Genomic DNA, 16,246 nt, shown 5'->3' on the forward strand with positions numbered 1-16,246 from the left:
TTTTGGCTAGAGATGTTTTGAGGCCAACTCGATGGCCTGACCAAGGAGTTACAACCTCCTGAAGTTACCTCCTTCTTTCTCTGCCTTTTCTGCTGCCTGTCTCCTGCCTGTCCATCCCTACTCCTGGGACAGTGACAAGTGGCTCTTGTGAGCCTGGTGCTTCCAGGTTTTAAGTGGACTGAACTTCAGCTGGGTCACTGCTGTGTGCCTGCCTTTGTGATCTCTTGGAGAGGCTTTTCCTGTCCGTGTGTGCAGTGCTGGCTTCCAAGGAAAGCCCAGCTGGCAGCAAACACTACCTTTGAGTGAGAGTACAGGCTTTCAGCAAAATATTTGGGAGTGCTCAGATTTCCGTAGTGGAGGCCAGCTCCATTTTTATAATGAAATGCTTTCTTGGATTTCGCATCGATGCACAGAGAGGGAGGATGTTCAAGCCCTCCTGCAGCTGCTGGTAGCTGTGCTGGCTGGAGAGCTGAGGTGAGCAGCTGCTTGTGGCTGTGAGTACCTGGGAACTCGCTGGTTCCAGCAGGAGTTAGACCAGAGAGACGTTTCCTGGGGAAAAGCAGGGGGAAGGAAGGATGCATGTGGCCAGGAAGCTGCACCTCTGAGGTGATGTGGTACCGGGCTTGGGGTCTGACTGAGGGCAGAGGCTGGAAAAGCTTCATTTTTATTTTGATGAAGAAAAGATTCTAAAACCTTTGCCCTTGTGTACAAAACAGTTCTGATTTTCCAGGCCTCCCCTCAGCTGTCCTCTATATAACATTAATTTCCAAGCCAGCCCAGGCGAGGACCGGTTGGCAGCGGTGTGCCCATCCCTGCCTGTGCCTCCTCCACGTCTGCTGCTGGAGCTGGGAACCACGCTGTGCCCACGTTGCTCCCACCTCCCCAGCTCTCTCCACTGTGTCCATAACCCTGTGTTCTCCTCACCTCACAGATCACCTCGTGGCCCACGGGCGCATGGCCGAGAAGGAAGCCCGGAGAAAGTTCAAGCAAATCGTGGCTGCTGTCAACTTCTGTCACTGCCGTAACATAGTCCACAGGGATCTGAAGGCAGAAAATCTCCTCCTGGATGCAAACCTGAACATCAAAATAGCAGGTGAGCTAAGCTGAGCAGTGTGGGAGGAAGGCAGCTGCTTTCAGGAGTTAATAAATGTAGGCACTGGCTGCTTCCAGGTATTCAGGGAGAAGGAAACGCGGTGCAGCTAAAGGAAGCTTTGGATTTCTGTGTGGCCTGCTGCCCAGAGCTGGGACTGCCAGGTTGTAGCCAGGAGATTTATACCTCCCTTCGAGTAGTGCAAAGTAAAAGAAGAAGGGAAAAAAGGCAGGTTTGGCTTCCCAGGCTGCAGACACTGCAGCGTTCTCTCCTCTGGGTGATGGGTGAGACAGTGTCACAAAACTGACCTTGTTCTGAGTCCTGCTGCTGGTTCAGGGCTTCCTCAGAGCAGGTCAGGCTAGGTGAGAGAGCAGGAATGGCAAAGTAGGGATGACAAGGTGGATGGGGGAGCAGTGAAGGGGAAGCTGTGCTCCTGGAATCGTTCTTGATGTGCTGTGACAGAGCCAGAGTGGCCTCAGTGCTTTGGGGCTTTATTCCCTGCAGGGAGAGAAGCTGAAGCAGCTGAACACAGGGGCCCTCACTGCCTGCTCCTGGATTTTGCAGGGATTTTTTTGTCACTAACTGCCCTTCCAGAGAGCTTCTTCCCTGGGCACTTCTGTCCTGACCTAACACAGGTGCATGTCTGTGATCCTCTGACCATGAGACTGAGCCTTGGCTCATCTCTGGGGGGCACTGACTAGGCTTGACTTTACTGGGCTTGGTGGGATTATGACCAACTGAACCAACGAGATTTAACATTTAAGAGCTGGACTCAATCCTCATGGGTCCTTTCCGACTCAGAACATTCTGTGATCCTGCCCTGGTCATCTCATTTCACAGGCTTTGGAAGTGGTAGATCTTGTACTCAGCATTTAATTCTCCCAGAGCCTAGAGCACAGCAGAGCACCTTTAGAAAGCACTTGGTTGCTCCCTCTCCCAGGACACTTCTGGGTGAGATTGCTGTCTTTTACAAGGGTTTGTAACTTGATTTTTTTAAGTGCTGAGGGCTACAAAACTTCACTCTGAGCAATGTTACTTCTGGGACGTGGGAAATACTCCTCTGTCTAGATAGCATCTTGAAGAAAGGAAACAGTCTAGCTCATTGTTGCTGTTCTCTCGTGTACCATCCTGAGGTGTTAGATTAGAGCTCAGCACTCGGTTTGTGGTAAAATCATCAGCAATTTCTTATGCTTCCCTCACACTCCATCTGTGGGGAGGGAGTGGGGAAGGAATAGGAAGGAGAGCAGGACTTCATGGACTTCCCTCTGGTGCTTAACAGTGTGAACCACGTCCTCCTTGGCACAGGGATGATAACCTGCTCCTCACTGTCCTGGGAGCAGCAGATAAGGGACAGAGGCATTGCTGATGAAGCAGGAGTGCAGCTCCTTGGAGAAGGAGTGGAGGGGCTCTGGAGCTCAGGGAGAGGCTGCTGGGGAAGTCTCTGAGCAGCACTTTCTGGTGTTCCATGCAAAGGCTGCACTAATGGTTTGAGGCCATCTTGTGTTCACGGGAAAAATCCGCTCTGTGTGGAGGGGGAGGGTGCCTGGCAGACAGCGAGAAGTTAAAAACTAACCCAGGTGGAAACTGGAATTCAGCTGGATTTGCTGGAGAAATGTCCACATGAGCAGGCTGAGAAGCTCTGGAAATTGTGGAGACCTTTTTTTATCTGAGGGAGTTGGAAACTATTTTCCTTCCAAATCTGTGCTCCCAGAATGACTCCAGGAGATAGTCCCCACCCTGGTGGTGGCAGTGTTTGCCTTGGCAGGAAGATCTGTAGTGCTTTGAAAAGTAGCCTGGAAAAGCTGATTTATGGTATAGGATTTTCCAAGTATTAAGTTTTCTCCCTATAACTCATCAATTACAATTTGACACCAGTTCTTCCATTGTTTCAAGAGGAAAAAAAAAGAAAAAGTGATAGCAACAGATCTGCTTCACAGCAGACCTCCCAGGAGAAATGCTAGAGAAATGCACACACCAGTTAGAGAACCAGCTGAACCTTCACTTATTGGGCCAAACCCATTAACTGTGTCTAACTCAAACTTTGGAGCCTTGCAGACTCTGATCAGTGCAGATTTTCTGGCACTTTCTGCCTGACATCCATTTGAAGCTTTAAATCCCTTCCCTGGCATTCGGCAGGTGCCAGCTCCCGGGGTGGGCAGTGCTGCTGCTCTCACTGGTGGTGGGCACTCTTTGGGCTGGGTTTTGATTGATTCATTGATTGATTGATTGATTGATTGCTGCCTCGCTATTTTTCCGTAAACAGCGCGATCCCAACGCCGTGACCCTCGCTCTCATTTTTCCCATGGATGCTTTTTCTCCAGTGTACCTTCTCAGAGGCTGAGTCAGTAGCTGCTGGCACTGTGTTCCCTGTGCTCCCAGCCCGAGAGTTCAGCCAGGAGTTGATGATTGCTAAACAGCCCAGCCTTGCTGGGGATGGTTTCGGAGAGGAATCTGATCTATGCGTCGCTTTGCATTCGTCGGCAGGAGTCAGCTGCTCCTTCCTCTCCTGAGGATCAAATCCCTCTTGGGCAGAGACTGAAGCCACTCCCTGAGCTCAGCTCCAAGGAAACTTGAGGGACTGGACCCACTGTTTTGTAGCAGGGATGTTTGTTTTAAATGTTTTCCCCGTATCATATCATTGTGACTCACCTTGCTGCTCAAAAATGCCTCTTTCCCTCTGCATCTGTTTGTGGAATGTGACCTGATTGCTCCCTGAGGATTTGGATTTATGCATCTCCTTGGCCATAGATTTTAAGAAAGTTTATTTAAGTTGTAATTTGTGTTTTTGTTTGGTTTAGATTTTGTGCTTAGTTGCTCCGGGGTTTTCAAGTCCTCCCATGAACTTTCCTTGGGTTTTTAAAGCCCTGCTGTTTTCCGCAGCCTTGACCTCAGTCCCGCAGCGCAGGTGGGATCTGGAAGCTGTTTCCAGCCTGGGAACAGTGTCCCTGGGCAGGATCTGCTGGCTCCAGCTCCCTGCAGAGCCCAGCAGCCTGCCTGCCTGCCCTGAGCCCAGGAGGGGCTGGGCACAGCAGCACCCCTGCCCAGGGAGAGGCTTCACCCTGAGCCAGGGCAGCTCTGGGACCCGCTGGCCCCGTTCCCCTAAGGACAGACTCTGCATTTCCCCTTCTCCCCACCTCCTCTCCCTGCCCAAAAGAGCTGTGAATCCCTGGATGAATTTCAGCACCATGGGGAAGGGGTGAAGTTTCCCAGCTGACCAATCTGCAGGAAGCAGAGGAGGGTGCAGGAGGCAGCTGTTGCGTGTCTGTTCCGAGGCTGCGGTGCTGCCAGCTGGCATGGCACAGCCCTGGAATGGCACAGCCCTGGAATGGCACGGACCTGGAATGGCACAGCCCTGCCCCTGCTGCTGGCACTCGCTGTGACCTGTGCAGCAGAGTGGGGAGCACCTCGGGCCTCTCACCTGAGCAGGGCTGGAGCTGCTCCTGGCTGTGCACTCCTTGGGAAATCCAGGTGGTTCCCCAAGGCCCGCTCGTGTGCTTACAAAGACAAATCAAGTAACTAAACTAGGATAACTTGCTCAATATATGGGAAGTGCCAAAATTCCACAGTCATAAGGAGTTTATGTCTAAACCTGATACAAATGCTGTGTGTTGGGAAATGCATCCAGTGCTGCAGCGTTTATTGCTGGCTCCGGTGGCCGTAACTCAGGCGATTGTTCCATATCCTGCCTTGAACGTGAGACAGCAGCTCAAAGGCTTGCAGAGGTGGAAAAGACAATTGTGCAGCTGTGTGCTATTTCCCTGGAATTGTCCTCCAATGGCTGACTGGAGGTTTAGATGGCTTCACTGCCAACAGTAAAAACCCAATGGGCGTGTAAGTGCCTTGTTTTGATTCCACAGCGCCTTTAAAGAACATTTACCATCTCTGCTCTGTTTGGAGCTGGGCTTGGAGCAGTCTGGTGTGTACTCCAGGTGTTTCCACAGGAGCAGGCTGCGTTAGGTATTCTCCATGTGCATAAATCATCTCCACAGTGAGAATTTCCTCCCTGCAAAGGGACAGGGAGAAGGGATTTGGCTGTGTCCCCCTGGAGCTGAGCTGGCCGGAGCGGTGCCAGGTGGGCTGCTGGGTTCTGCAGACGCTGTGCAAAGGAGGAGAGGAGTCACCTGAAATTAGGTCATGGAAAATCCTGTAAGGAGAACAGCAAGAGGGAGCACGGACTCAGCAGTTAGTGCATTCTGGGGAGTGCTGGTGGGATTTGCCTGCCTCTGGCACAGAACTGTTGGCATCACTGCTGATCCTCACTTGGAATTCCGTGTGGAACTGGTAGTTAATTGGTAACTAGCTGGTAATATTGGGTAATCTTAAACGTGTTAGAGAAAACATGTGGACACCTCAGAACTCCTCTCTGTGACTGTGATTGCTTCAATTCAATTAAGAAAAAAAGGAAGGAAACTTCTTTTTTTTTTAACAAGAACCAGCTCCCTTCTCTTGGATCCAGACTGGTTTCCTTGCCCTTTGCAGTGCAGGTCCCAGCTGTGAGCCAGGGGGAGGCAGATTAATTAACAGAGAATGCCATTAGTGCCCACATAAACTGATGGTTGGCTGCCTACGAGGTGAAGACCTTTCTCTTTCAGGATTTGTTATTTACTCGTGGTGAAGGATTTGACTGTTGGTAGAGCTGCCCACCATAACCCTGTAGTGCTTTCTGGAAGAATCAGAATTCCCAGTCTTTTTCCTTTTGCACTCTGTCCTTGCTGGCACTGCCCAGAGCTCAGGGCACCAGGGAGGGTTGGAGTTACCACCCCTGGAGGTATCCAAGGAAAGACTGGACATGGTACTCAGTGCTCTGGGCTGGTGACAAGGTGGGGATCAGGCACAGGTTGGACTCAATGACCCTGGAGGTCTTTTCTAACCTCAGTGATTCCATTTCCAGTGTCTGTGTACCAGTTACCTATTACAGGATGTACGTGACCTTACCAGACTCAGCAAGTCACTGAAATACCATTTGTTCAGGACAGTTGGAGTGAATCACATTCCTCTCATCGGTTCTCTTTGTTCTTTCAGATTTTGGGTTCAGCAACATCTTCACCCCTGGCCAGCTCCTTAAAACCTGGTGTGGGAGTCCTCCCTATGCTGCTCCAGAGCTCTTTGAAGGCAAGGAGTACGATGGGCCAAAGGTTGATATTTGGGTATGTGATGAGCCTCTTCCTCTCTGACTTTGATCTGATTTTTGCTGTGTTTGTTTGGCTTTGCTTCCTGAGCGCTCAGTACATGTCTTGGAGAAAAGCCCTGACACAGCAAAAAGCGTTTTCCAAAGGAACATTTCCAGAGCTGCATTCTGGCTACTCCATCCTGTATTTTCCCCGTGGGGAGGTGCCAGAAGCATGCCTTGCCCAGGGATGGGTTTTCATTCAGTGTGGTGCCGCTGACGGGGTTTGTTTGGTGCAGAGCCTCGGCGTGGTGCTGTACGTGCTGGTGTGCGGGGCGCTGCCCTTCGACGGGAGCACGCTGCAGAACCTGCGCGCACGGGTGCTCAGCGGCAAGTTCCGCATCCCCTTCTTCATGTCCACAGGTAAGGGGCTTCTCACTGCACCTCCCTCAGCTTTTTACTGCGTTGTGGGGCATGAATCCACAGCAACAGCCCCGTCAGAGATGGGCGTTTGTGTCCTGCTGCTGCAAAAACACTCTGATAATAAATCTTGGGTGTGGAAAGTGTGATTAATTTTCATTTAAAATCAGCTTAACAAAGAGTCACGTGGAGGTACTTGGTTGCCTGCTGTCAGGTTAAGGAACAATTCTGCGTGGAGTTTCCTAGCTGAAGACTTCCTTGCTTGCTGTCTTATCTGGGGAAGAGGTTCTCTCCATGCAGAAAATTCTGCTAAAATATGGAGCTTTCAAAGCAAACTTAGATCCCAGCCTAAGCAGGAGAGCCTCAGCAGTCCCTCTTGGTGACAGCACAGGTGTAATATGATGGCACAGCAGTGGACTGGAGAACATTCTAAGGGTCCTTTGCTCTCAACCTCCAAAATCCACTCACATCAGGATGGGGGGGACAGGGTGACAGGGCTCTGTGTAGCCAGGGTGGCTTCTCTCCTTCCTGGCACAGGGGAGTCAGTGTCTGCAGCAGTGAGGCACGATGGGGACCAGCAGGTGTGAAGTACAAGGAGAAGCAGTATTTCTGTGAGGTGACTCCACAGAGGGGAGCTTGGAAAGGGAACACTGCAGCAGCCATGTCCCTCCCCGTGGGTGACCCGGCCTCTCTTCCCTGGCAGAGTGTGAACACCTGATCCGCCACATGCTGGTGCTGGACCCGAGCAAGAGGCTCTCCATGGAGCAGATCTGCAAACACAAGTGGATGAAGCTGGGGGAGGCTGATGCAGAGTTTGACAGGGTGAGCAGCAGCGAGCAGGGTCTGCTCAGTGACTCAAACGGGCTCCGGGCACGTGGTGCTGCAGTGTTGGTTCTGCTCTTTGGGAACACTCATTCCCAGGCGTGGCCTTTCCCTTTTCTCTGTCTCCTGGCCTTGCTTTCCACATCACTCCTTATCTATGTACATTTTTTATCTTCCCCTGTGGCACTGGGAGCTTGGGGCAGTGGATTTGGATCGGTTGCCATCAGACCTCACGCCAGCTGCAGCCAGAGCCCGGTGCTTGGGCTCTTGGGAGCTCTGTGACTCATCAGTGTGCCTTTGGGAATGTCAGCTCTGACTGTGTGCCTGTGCCCTCACAGCTGATAGCAGAGTGTCAGCACCTGAAGACCGAGAGGCAGCTGGAGCCGCTGAACGAGGACGTGCTGCTGGCCATGGCGGACATGGGGCTGGACAAGGAGCGCACGGTGCAGGTGAGGCCTGGCATATCCTGCCTGCTCCTCTTGGTGATAAATGGCTGTGTTTGGTGGCAGCTGAGCAGCCCCACACAGTATAAAATGTGTTTTACCACTGCCCAAGAGGGGGTGACCGCTGTGCTGTGCCTTGCAGTCGCTGCGAGCCGACGCGTACGATCACTACAGCGCGATCTACAGCCTGCTCTGCGACCGCCTCAAGCGGCACAAGAACCTGCGCATCGCGCCCGCGCCCAGCATCCCCCGCACCATCACCTTCCCCACCTCGGCCAACATCCAGGTGCCTCCCCTGTGCCAGGGTTCCTCCAGCCCTGCGAGGCCAGCCAGTCCCTTACCTGCTAAACCCAGACTTGCTCGGGGGTGCCCACACCTTGGCTGGGTGTCAAACGTTCCTGGTCTGAGAGTTTGGGGGGGGCTTAGGGTGCCCTAATCCTGAGTTAGGAATAGTTTGTGCATTGGCTGAACATCCTTCAGACAGTCTCCTGCTCCCTTAGTGACAGAGGGGAAGGAGCTGAGGCAGTTATTGGGAGCTGGAGTTCCCAGCCCAGGGCTGCTGTGTGATGCTTCCTCCCCACCTGTGCTGCTGATGGAGCAATGAGCACGTGCTCTGGGAGAGGCCAGGCCATGAGGGAAGCAGAAGAGATGCTGACCCTGCCTGAACAGAAGGAAGGGGGGTAAAAGAGGCAACCTCTTGAGAATAAGCAGCTCTTCACTGGCTCCAGGGTCACCTCCCTGTTCCAGGTGCTTAGGGCTGGTGTTAATCCAGCAGTGTTTGTAAAGCAATGCTGTGTTTGTGTCTTCTGACCCTGATCTCTCCACTCAGCAGACAGAACAGACAGGCAACACCATGAACATCAACGTGCCCCAAGTCCAGCTCATCAACCCTGAGAACCAAATTGTGGAGGTGAGGCACATCCCCATAAGCCCTGCAAAGCTCTTTTTCTGGCTCACATCGAAGCCTTTCCTTTGATCCTCATGTTGCATTTCAACATCTCCCACGTTTGTCCTGCCCAGACTGATGGAACAATGAACTTGGACAGTGATGAAGGGGAGGAGCCATCCCCCGAGGCTCTGGTCCGCTACCTCTCCATGAGGAGGCACACAGTGGGAGTGGCTGACCCACGGTGAGTACTGCACTCCAGCCTGCACATTCACCCCAGCACGTGGCTTTGGTCCTCCTGGGTGTTCCTTTAAAGCTGCCAGTCCCCCTGCACAGCTTGGTCACTATTTTAGATGGGGATGAGGTACTTTCCTCCTGCCCTTCCCGATCAGTTCTGGGTAAGCTGTGCTTTGGTCAAGGCAGGTGTCTCATCTGAGCTGCACTGCCGTCATGTCCAAGGTGAAGCTTTTGTGATAAATGCCATTGAGGTTAATGCCCAAGAGCTAATTCTGCCAAATCTCAACATGGAGGGGAAAAAAAGGGACAAATAAAACCAAAGAATGGCTTGGCTGCTCTGTGTGACCATTTTCCAGAGCAGTAAGAAGCTTTTTGTGAAGGGAAGCGGGGTGTACTGGGTCTGTGAGGGGTTTCCTCACATCATGGCTAATTCCCTTCTCCAAATGTGGCTGTACAGGACGGAAGTCATGGAAGACCTGCAGAAGCTCCTGCCTGGCTTCCCCCGTGTCACTCCTCAGGCTCCGTTCCTGCAGGTGACCCCGAATGTGAACTTCATGCACAGTGTGCTGCCCAGGCAGAACCTGCAGCCCACAGGGCAGCTGGAGTACAAGGTACTGCCCCTGATCCCTGCTGTGCTCTGTGCCCTGCCAGGTGGGAGGGTGTTTGTCACTCCTTGGACTGCATAAGCCTCAAGAATTACCCTCTTTATGTATGACTCCAAGTAGGTTTAGATCAAATACTAGGAAAATATTCTTTATTGTGAGTGGTGAGGCACTGGAACAGGTTGCCCAGAAAAGCTGCAGATACCCCATCCCTGGAAGTGTCCAAGGCCAGGCTGGATGGAGCTCTGAGCAGCCTGGGATAGTAGAAGGTGTCCCTGCCCATGGCAGGGGGTTGGAATGAGATGATCTTTAAGCTCCTTTCCAACCCAAACCATTCTGTGATTCTGTGAAAAAGCTGAAGAATGAAAGAGCAGTGCAGTATGAAATGAATAAATGGGCTGGGGAGAAACAGGACTGTGCTGCCTGGCTTTGAGCTGCAGGTTGCAGCCTGCCTGGCAGCTAAAGCAGCGTGCAGGGAGCTGCAGAGTTAAACCCTGCTCATGCACTGACACTGCCTGCCCCTGCCCCACATCCCTCGAGATGCTGGTGACATCCCTGAAGCCCAGAGGGCTTGTCCTGTCCTGCTGTGTGCCCTGGGGCTGTGGCAGGGTGGGTGACAGTGCTGTGTGTGTGTTGCAGGAGCAGTCCCTGCTGCAGCCCCCCACGCTGCAGCTGCTGAACGGGATGGGCCCGCTGGGCCGGCGCGCGTCCGACGGCGGGGCCAACATCCAGCTGCACGCACAGCAGCTGCTCAAGCGGCCCCGGGGCCCCTCACCACTCGTCACCATGACGCCAGTGAGTAGCACAGGGAAGGCACAGAGCTGAAAATGTCCCCTCCTGCAGGCAGAGGTGGCCGTGCCCAGGTCACGGCAGGCCCGGCGCTGCAGGGATGTGCCTGCTCGCTGCCCAAGGTGCTCCTGCTCCCCTTGCAGCACTGCCGTGCTCTCCTGGAGGAGGCAGGTGGGGCTGTGTGCTCCTCTCTGGAGCTGAAGGTGTCTGTGCACTTTTTAATGGTTGCTTTTGTCCTTCGCTGATCCCATGGAGAAAACCCAAGTGTCCATCTCAGGCGCGTTCTCGCTCCCTGGCTGCATCTGTATCAATGAATTCCCCAAGCAGCAGCAGCCCTGCCCAGGCACTTGGACTGGGGAAGGAATGTTGGAAGGGGTTCTTGGCCAGGTTTCCTCGGTGCTGCAGAGGAGCCAGCACACAGCCCTGTGGAAGCTTGTTTGGGAAGATCAGGTGTCCCCTGCATGGAGGGGACCGTGCTGGGTGTCCCCTGAGCCGTGGCTTGTCTCTCCACAGGCTGTGCCAGCTGTCACCCCTGTGGACGAGGAGAGCTCCGATGGGGAGCCGGACCAGGAAGCTGTGCAGAGGTAACTCCCACTGTTAACATTTGCCCTTCCTACCTCCACAAGGCTCACCTTGCCTGTTCCAGAGCTGATTCAAACACAGCCACCTCTTCAGGGCACCACTGGTGATTTTACAGCGAAGGCTCAACACTTCTGTTCCTCTGGGTGCTGATTACTGTAGGCAGTTGCTCCTCTGGCACTTCTAGGTGCTTGCAAAGCTGGATTCCCCTGAAATGGGTAGCTGATTGAGCAGTAGGTTCTCCAGAAACTCTTGAAACTGCTAAATTCCTTTGCTTAGTGTGCACCAGCATGCAATCCACACTAACCTGCCAAGTGAGTGCCGAGGGATTCCCCTCCCTGCTGGGTGCTGGAGGTGGGAGAATCTCCTCTGTGGCCTTGGGTGCCAGTGCAGCAGCTTTTGTATCAAGACATGCAGTAAACATTCAACTCTGATGCCTCAAACAAAGTGAGCTTGCTGGAATTACGGGTACCTCTAGCTGCTAATTATAGCATCAGGCCTTAAAATAGTCTGCTCCAATAAGGGAAGCATTATTAGCTCTCAGGCTGGGAACTTCTGTTCTCTGTGTCTGCTCTAAACACATTGTAGGAAGTGGGTAGAATGTGCTTGTACTTTCTCAGTCCATCAACACACTAACCATGGCCTTGCTAACATTTTCTTAGGAGCTTTTGCATAGTTTCCTCTCTGCTAACCAGCTGGGCACTACGTGTGGTGGGTGCTCCTGCTTCTTACCTCAGATTGGAAGAGCTTTCTGGATCCCCCTTTGTACAGGTCATCACCTGGGTAAGGGAGTGGCTCCTCAGGGGCTCACGAGGGTTCAGCTGGGGGTTGTTGCAGGCAGGGTGACACTGGGGTGGGTGCAGATCATGCTCCAGAGCCTTGGCCAGCTGTGCTCCTCTCAGTGCTCCCAGGGAACAGTGGGTGTGAGCAGTGACAGGCTGTGCACTGAGACTCCCTTTGCATACCTCAGCCTGGAAAGTCAACTTGTAGCCTCAGTAATAGCTCCAACAGCCATTAACAGTTCTAATATAGGGCCAGTAATGTCCTCTGACAGCACCTCAGACAGCAGGTGGTCTTCTTGGCTGTGCAAACATAAATCTCATTCTTGGCAAGGGCATGCCTGGACATCTTACCTGGGCAGATTTTCACTATTCTAAACCTGAAGGTTTTAGCTGAGCCTTTAAAGCATTAGCTCAGCTGGAAACATTTTGAAACCCCTCTGCAGTGTTTTGCAAGGCACTGAAATGTTCAAATCCCACTGAGAACCAAGTCCCCTTGGACTCAGAGGTCACTTCACTGCTCTCCACAGTGCTGCCCTAAGTTCTTTCACAGCACATGCTCTTCTTCCACCAGATGGCCTTGAAAAAGCACCATCCAGGTTGTGTGTTAACTTGTTCTCCACCCCCTTGTGTTGCAACATGTCAGTAGTCATCAGAGGAGAAGGGTAAATAGCATTAACATCAGGGACAGATGCAAATATTTAGCTTCTCAGGACACTGCCCCAAATACTCTGTTTGCAGCCACCAGTGAGCAGCTTTTGCCCTCCTTAATCTGACCTTGAAAGCAGAGCACAGTCTTCTCTCTGTTCCAGGGAGCAGTCACATCTCCTTTGAGCTTTGGGAAACTTTCTTCCACCCAAAACGCTCTTAGAGCTCGTGATTGGATTGTTCCCTGGAGGGCTGAAATAAAATGATCTTAGCAAACCACAACAGTAAAGCTCTTTGGGAACCTTTCCCTGTCTACATCAAATGATTCTTAAACAGCTAATGGCACGGGCTTTGGCGGGGCACCACGGCACTGTTAACCTGCTGCTTCTGCTTAAGTGGCTTCAGCAGCAAACAGAGGCTGGGTTTGGGCAAGTCTGTGCTGCTTGCTGCTCTTTCTGCTTCCCGGGGGCAGTAGCTGGGTAAAAGAGCAGAGGTGAGGCCTTGCAGGTGTCAGTGCCCGAGTGGTGCCTGGCCTGGTTACTGGAGCTGCCTCGTTGCTATTTGTGTTCACAGGGCACAAAGGGTTCAGCTCATCCCAGCGGCCTTGAGCAGGCACAGCCTGGTGCAGGGCCAGCCCTGGGCAGGGGCTTCAGCCCCTCTCTGCCAGCTCAGCCGTGCCAGGAGCAGCAGGCAGGCAGCAGCTCTCAGCTCTGCCTGGCCCTTCCTCACATCCTTGCCGGAGCAGAGGCTCCGATTTCCTCCTCCCTGATCCTTGGGGGCTTTGCAGGAGACCCGCAGCTCTTCTCCAGTGCACAGCAGGCTTTTGTTTAAGCTGTCGCCTCCCAGCCCAGCCCTGGTGCTGGTGGCTCCGGAGGGAGCTGCTCGGTTCCCGTTCCCTGCGCATCCCGGGCCGTTCCCGACTTTGAGCAGGGACTAGATGGCGCACTTGGACCGGGCTGGCACAGCCTGCCTCAGCCCAGCCCTTCCTCAACTCCTCGGGCAGCCTTCCCCTGCTGGGACGAGGTGGCCACTGCTAGTGGCCGGAGCCAGGGTGGCCCAGGGTGGCTCTGAGGAGCCGAGGCTCCCGGGCAGAGCAGCAGCTCTGCTCTGTGCCCAGCTCCCGCTGGGTTACCTCTGCCCGGGCTGGGGCACAGGGCCAGACCTGCTCTGCTGCAGTGAATGCCCGCTGAGGGCAGGTGGGTATTCCCAAAGGGACATACCAGCATTCCCCTTGAGGTGAAACGTGGCTTTCCTGCTGGGAAGAGCAAACGGCTCCTCTTTCCTTCCAAGGCCGGCAGTGGAGCAGCAGCAGCTGCAGCTACATTTGTCCCCAAAGCACTGGGAAGCCAGTGCTGTGACGGGCATGGGCAGCGTGTCCATGGTACGTTCTGAGCACTGCACAAGCTTCTTCCTTCCCGTGTTCTCTGGGTTATCTAACACTCCCTGTTTTCGGAGTACTCCCATCAGTCTCTTATAAAATGTGCTCCTGCTTGTTGCAGATACTTGGCAAATAGGTCAAAAAGGCACACTCTGGCCATGACCAACCCTACAGCTGAAATCCCTCCAGACTTGCAGAGGCAGCTAGGACAGCAGTCCTTCCGACCCCGGGCTTGGGCTCCACACCTGGGACCCGACCAGCACCGGTGAGTAACGGCACCGGCCGGCCGGGCAGCTTGCTCAGGAACCCTGCCCAGGTGGCCCTGGAACGGAGCACTGAGGACATCCCGCTGGCAGGGAGGGGTGAGGAGGAGGAGGAGGAGGAGCAGGGACAAAGAGCAGACCCACAGAGCAGAGGGTGTCTGACCCCCTGCCTGCAGGGACCAGCAGGAACCAGCTGGCTCTTCCCTCCAGTCCCGCTTTTGTGGCTGGAAGTGATTGCTGCAATGGCTGCCATCACAGAAATATTGGGAATAAGCTATTTTTTTTTTAGAGGAAAGCTTTTCCCTGTGTAATGGTAGGCATCGAAGTAGCACATTTGCTACAGAACATTTTTGGAGGCAGATGCAGGCAAAAGATTGCACCAAGAGTCATCCACAGCAGAGCTTAAAACCCTCACTGTTCTGCACCAGAGTTGTGTGTTCTGACTGCAAAGTCTCTGTGCAAAGCTCCTCGAGAGTAATTTCATTTCTCACCTGAACCCTTGATGGGAATGATGTGAGAAAAGGAATCTGGGTGGGGAAGGAAAGAAGACCAATCACAGTGTTTGGGAAAGAGGGAACTTTTGAATTAGATCTAAATACACTCAGGATGTGTGGGAGGGACAGTCCTGGTGAGGCATTAATGTGACAGAGCCCTCGTCACAGCAGCCAACCAGAGATGCTAATGCCACAGAAGGAGCTTAAATTCCTCTGAACAAAAAAAAAACCCTTCTAAAAATGCTTAAAAATGCTCTGACACCTCAGTGCTAGGAGCAAACCAGCTGCACACTGGGGTTTGCTGCCTCTTGGGAAAGCAGTGGCTGCCAGGCCAGGCTGGTGCTGCTGTTCAGCCCCTCAGGCAGCTCACAGTGGCAGGCTTGACAAAGCCCTTTTTATTGGAGCCAGAGACCTGCTGAGCTGAGCACTGATGTAATCAGCAGGGACAGGTGAACTCTGAGCAGACTGAGACAGTGCTAGTGCCACGCTGGAGCTGGAAAGCCAAGATAAGCACCTCTCTGCCCTCAAGTTACTCTTCAGAGGTGCCTGGGGGATGGGAAGAGCAGAGGGGAAACATTTCTAGGGCCACAGCTTGATAGGAAGAGGAGTGCAGCGTGCAAAACAAGCAGAATGTGCTGTGTCCTGCTTTCAGGATTGCTGCAAATCCTAAAGGTAAGCCAAGTCCCTCACGCACAGCAGGAACGGAATTTTTACAAGACTTTAAACACACTTACCCTGTAAATAACATTGGTGTCACCTCTGGCTCTTGGCTCTGGAGTCCTGAAGCTGTTGCATCATGAGCAGGGTGGTATCTGCTCGTTCCACTCTTGGTGTTGTAACGTGCTGTGAGCCTGTCCTGTGTTTTTCCTGTGAAATCACAGAAATTTCATCTGACCACGGTCTAAACACAGTGTTCCACAGTGAGTTCATTACATACCTGGCACAGAAATTAGCAGTCATTGTGTAAATAAACCACATTATTGAACGGCAGGTGGGTTTTATTTTAGCCCTTAACCTATTTTAAGCCATCTTATGTGTGTTCTTATTTGTCACGTTAAATGTCTGAAAGCAGAATTGAAGTCCAGCTGTACAGGGAAGTGCAGCTGTTCTGCCTTGCCCACACGGGTTTCAAAAACTCAGCATGATTTTATCTGTAGCTTCTGCTTTCCACCAATGCAACAGGAGAACAAATGGATCAGGATAATGGATGGGATGGCTTCAAAAGGCAGGAGCACGGCTCTTTCCTTGGAAGGAAGCTGAACTGTGTCCTCCCAAGGCAGAGACAGGGACAAAACAGAACCCAGCCTGCTGGAAGTGGTGCAGCATCAGTCACCTTGTGACAAGGGGAGCTGGAGCAGGCCCTCAGAGTGACCTCTGGACCACTCCAGCTGCAGCCAGGCAGGCTCCTGCTGGGTTTGGTGTCAGAGGTGCTGTAAAGACCATGTCTCCATGACCTTCTCACACACAAAGGCTGCTGCTGGAGCCTGTGCATTAAATGCTGCTTGCTGGGTTCTGGAGATGGCATCTGCAGAATCTTTACAAAAGAAATCCTTTAGTGATGGGATAAAATCCTCCCTGTGAGGTGGGGAGGCCCTGGCACAGGGTGCCCAGAGCAGCTGTGGCTGCCCCATCCCTGGAGGTGTCCAAGGCCAGGTTGGACAGGACTTGGAGCAACCTGGGCTAGTGGAAGGTGTCCCTCCCAGCCCAAA

The 16,246-nt window shown here is 53.0% G+C and overlaps 1 protein-coding gene across 4 annotated transcripts in view; it reads left to right on the plus strand.

The window, feature by feature from the left end:
* Positions 1–16,246, plus strand: part of SIK3 (SIK family kinase 3) — a 69,785-nt gene that overhangs the window by 42,162 nt on the left and 11,377 nt on the right. The window contains exons 4-15 of one of the 4 annotated variants that reach the window (XM_054647401.2): positions 932–1,093; positions 6,113–6,237; positions 6,497–6,620; positions 7,321–7,439; positions 7,778–7,888; positions 8,025–8,168; positions 8,712–8,792; positions 8,903–9,012; positions 9,463–9,616; positions 10,247–10,402; positions 10,910–10,980; positions 13,902–14,045. In XM_054647401.2, coding sequence (XP_054503376.2) covers positions 932–1,093; positions 6,113–6,237; positions 6,497–6,620; positions 7,321–7,439; positions 7,778–7,888; positions 8,025–8,168; positions 8,712–8,792; positions 8,903–9,012; positions 9,463–9,616; positions 10,247–10,402; positions 10,910–10,980; positions 13,902–14,045 — 1,501 coding nt within the window. The remainder of the gene's footprint in view (positions 1–931; positions 1,094–6,112; positions 6,238–6,496; positions 6,621–7,320; positions 7,440–7,777; positions 7,889–8,024; positions 8,169–8,711; positions 8,793–8,902; positions 9,013–9,462; positions 9,617–10,246; positions 10,403–10,909; positions 10,981–13,901; positions 14,046–16,246) is intronic. The other 3 variants (XM_054647402.2, XM_054647403.2, XM_054647404.2) reach the window with 3 other exon arrangements.

The sequence above is a fragment of the Agelaius phoeniceus genome, chromosome 23, assembly GCF_051311805.1.
Source record: "Agelaius phoeniceus isolate bAgePho1 chromosome 23, bAgePho1.hap1, whole genome shotgun sequence".
Classification (NCBI taxonomy): domain Eukaryota; kingdom Metazoa; phylum Chordata; class Aves; order Passeriformes; family Icteridae; genus Agelaius; species Agelaius phoeniceus.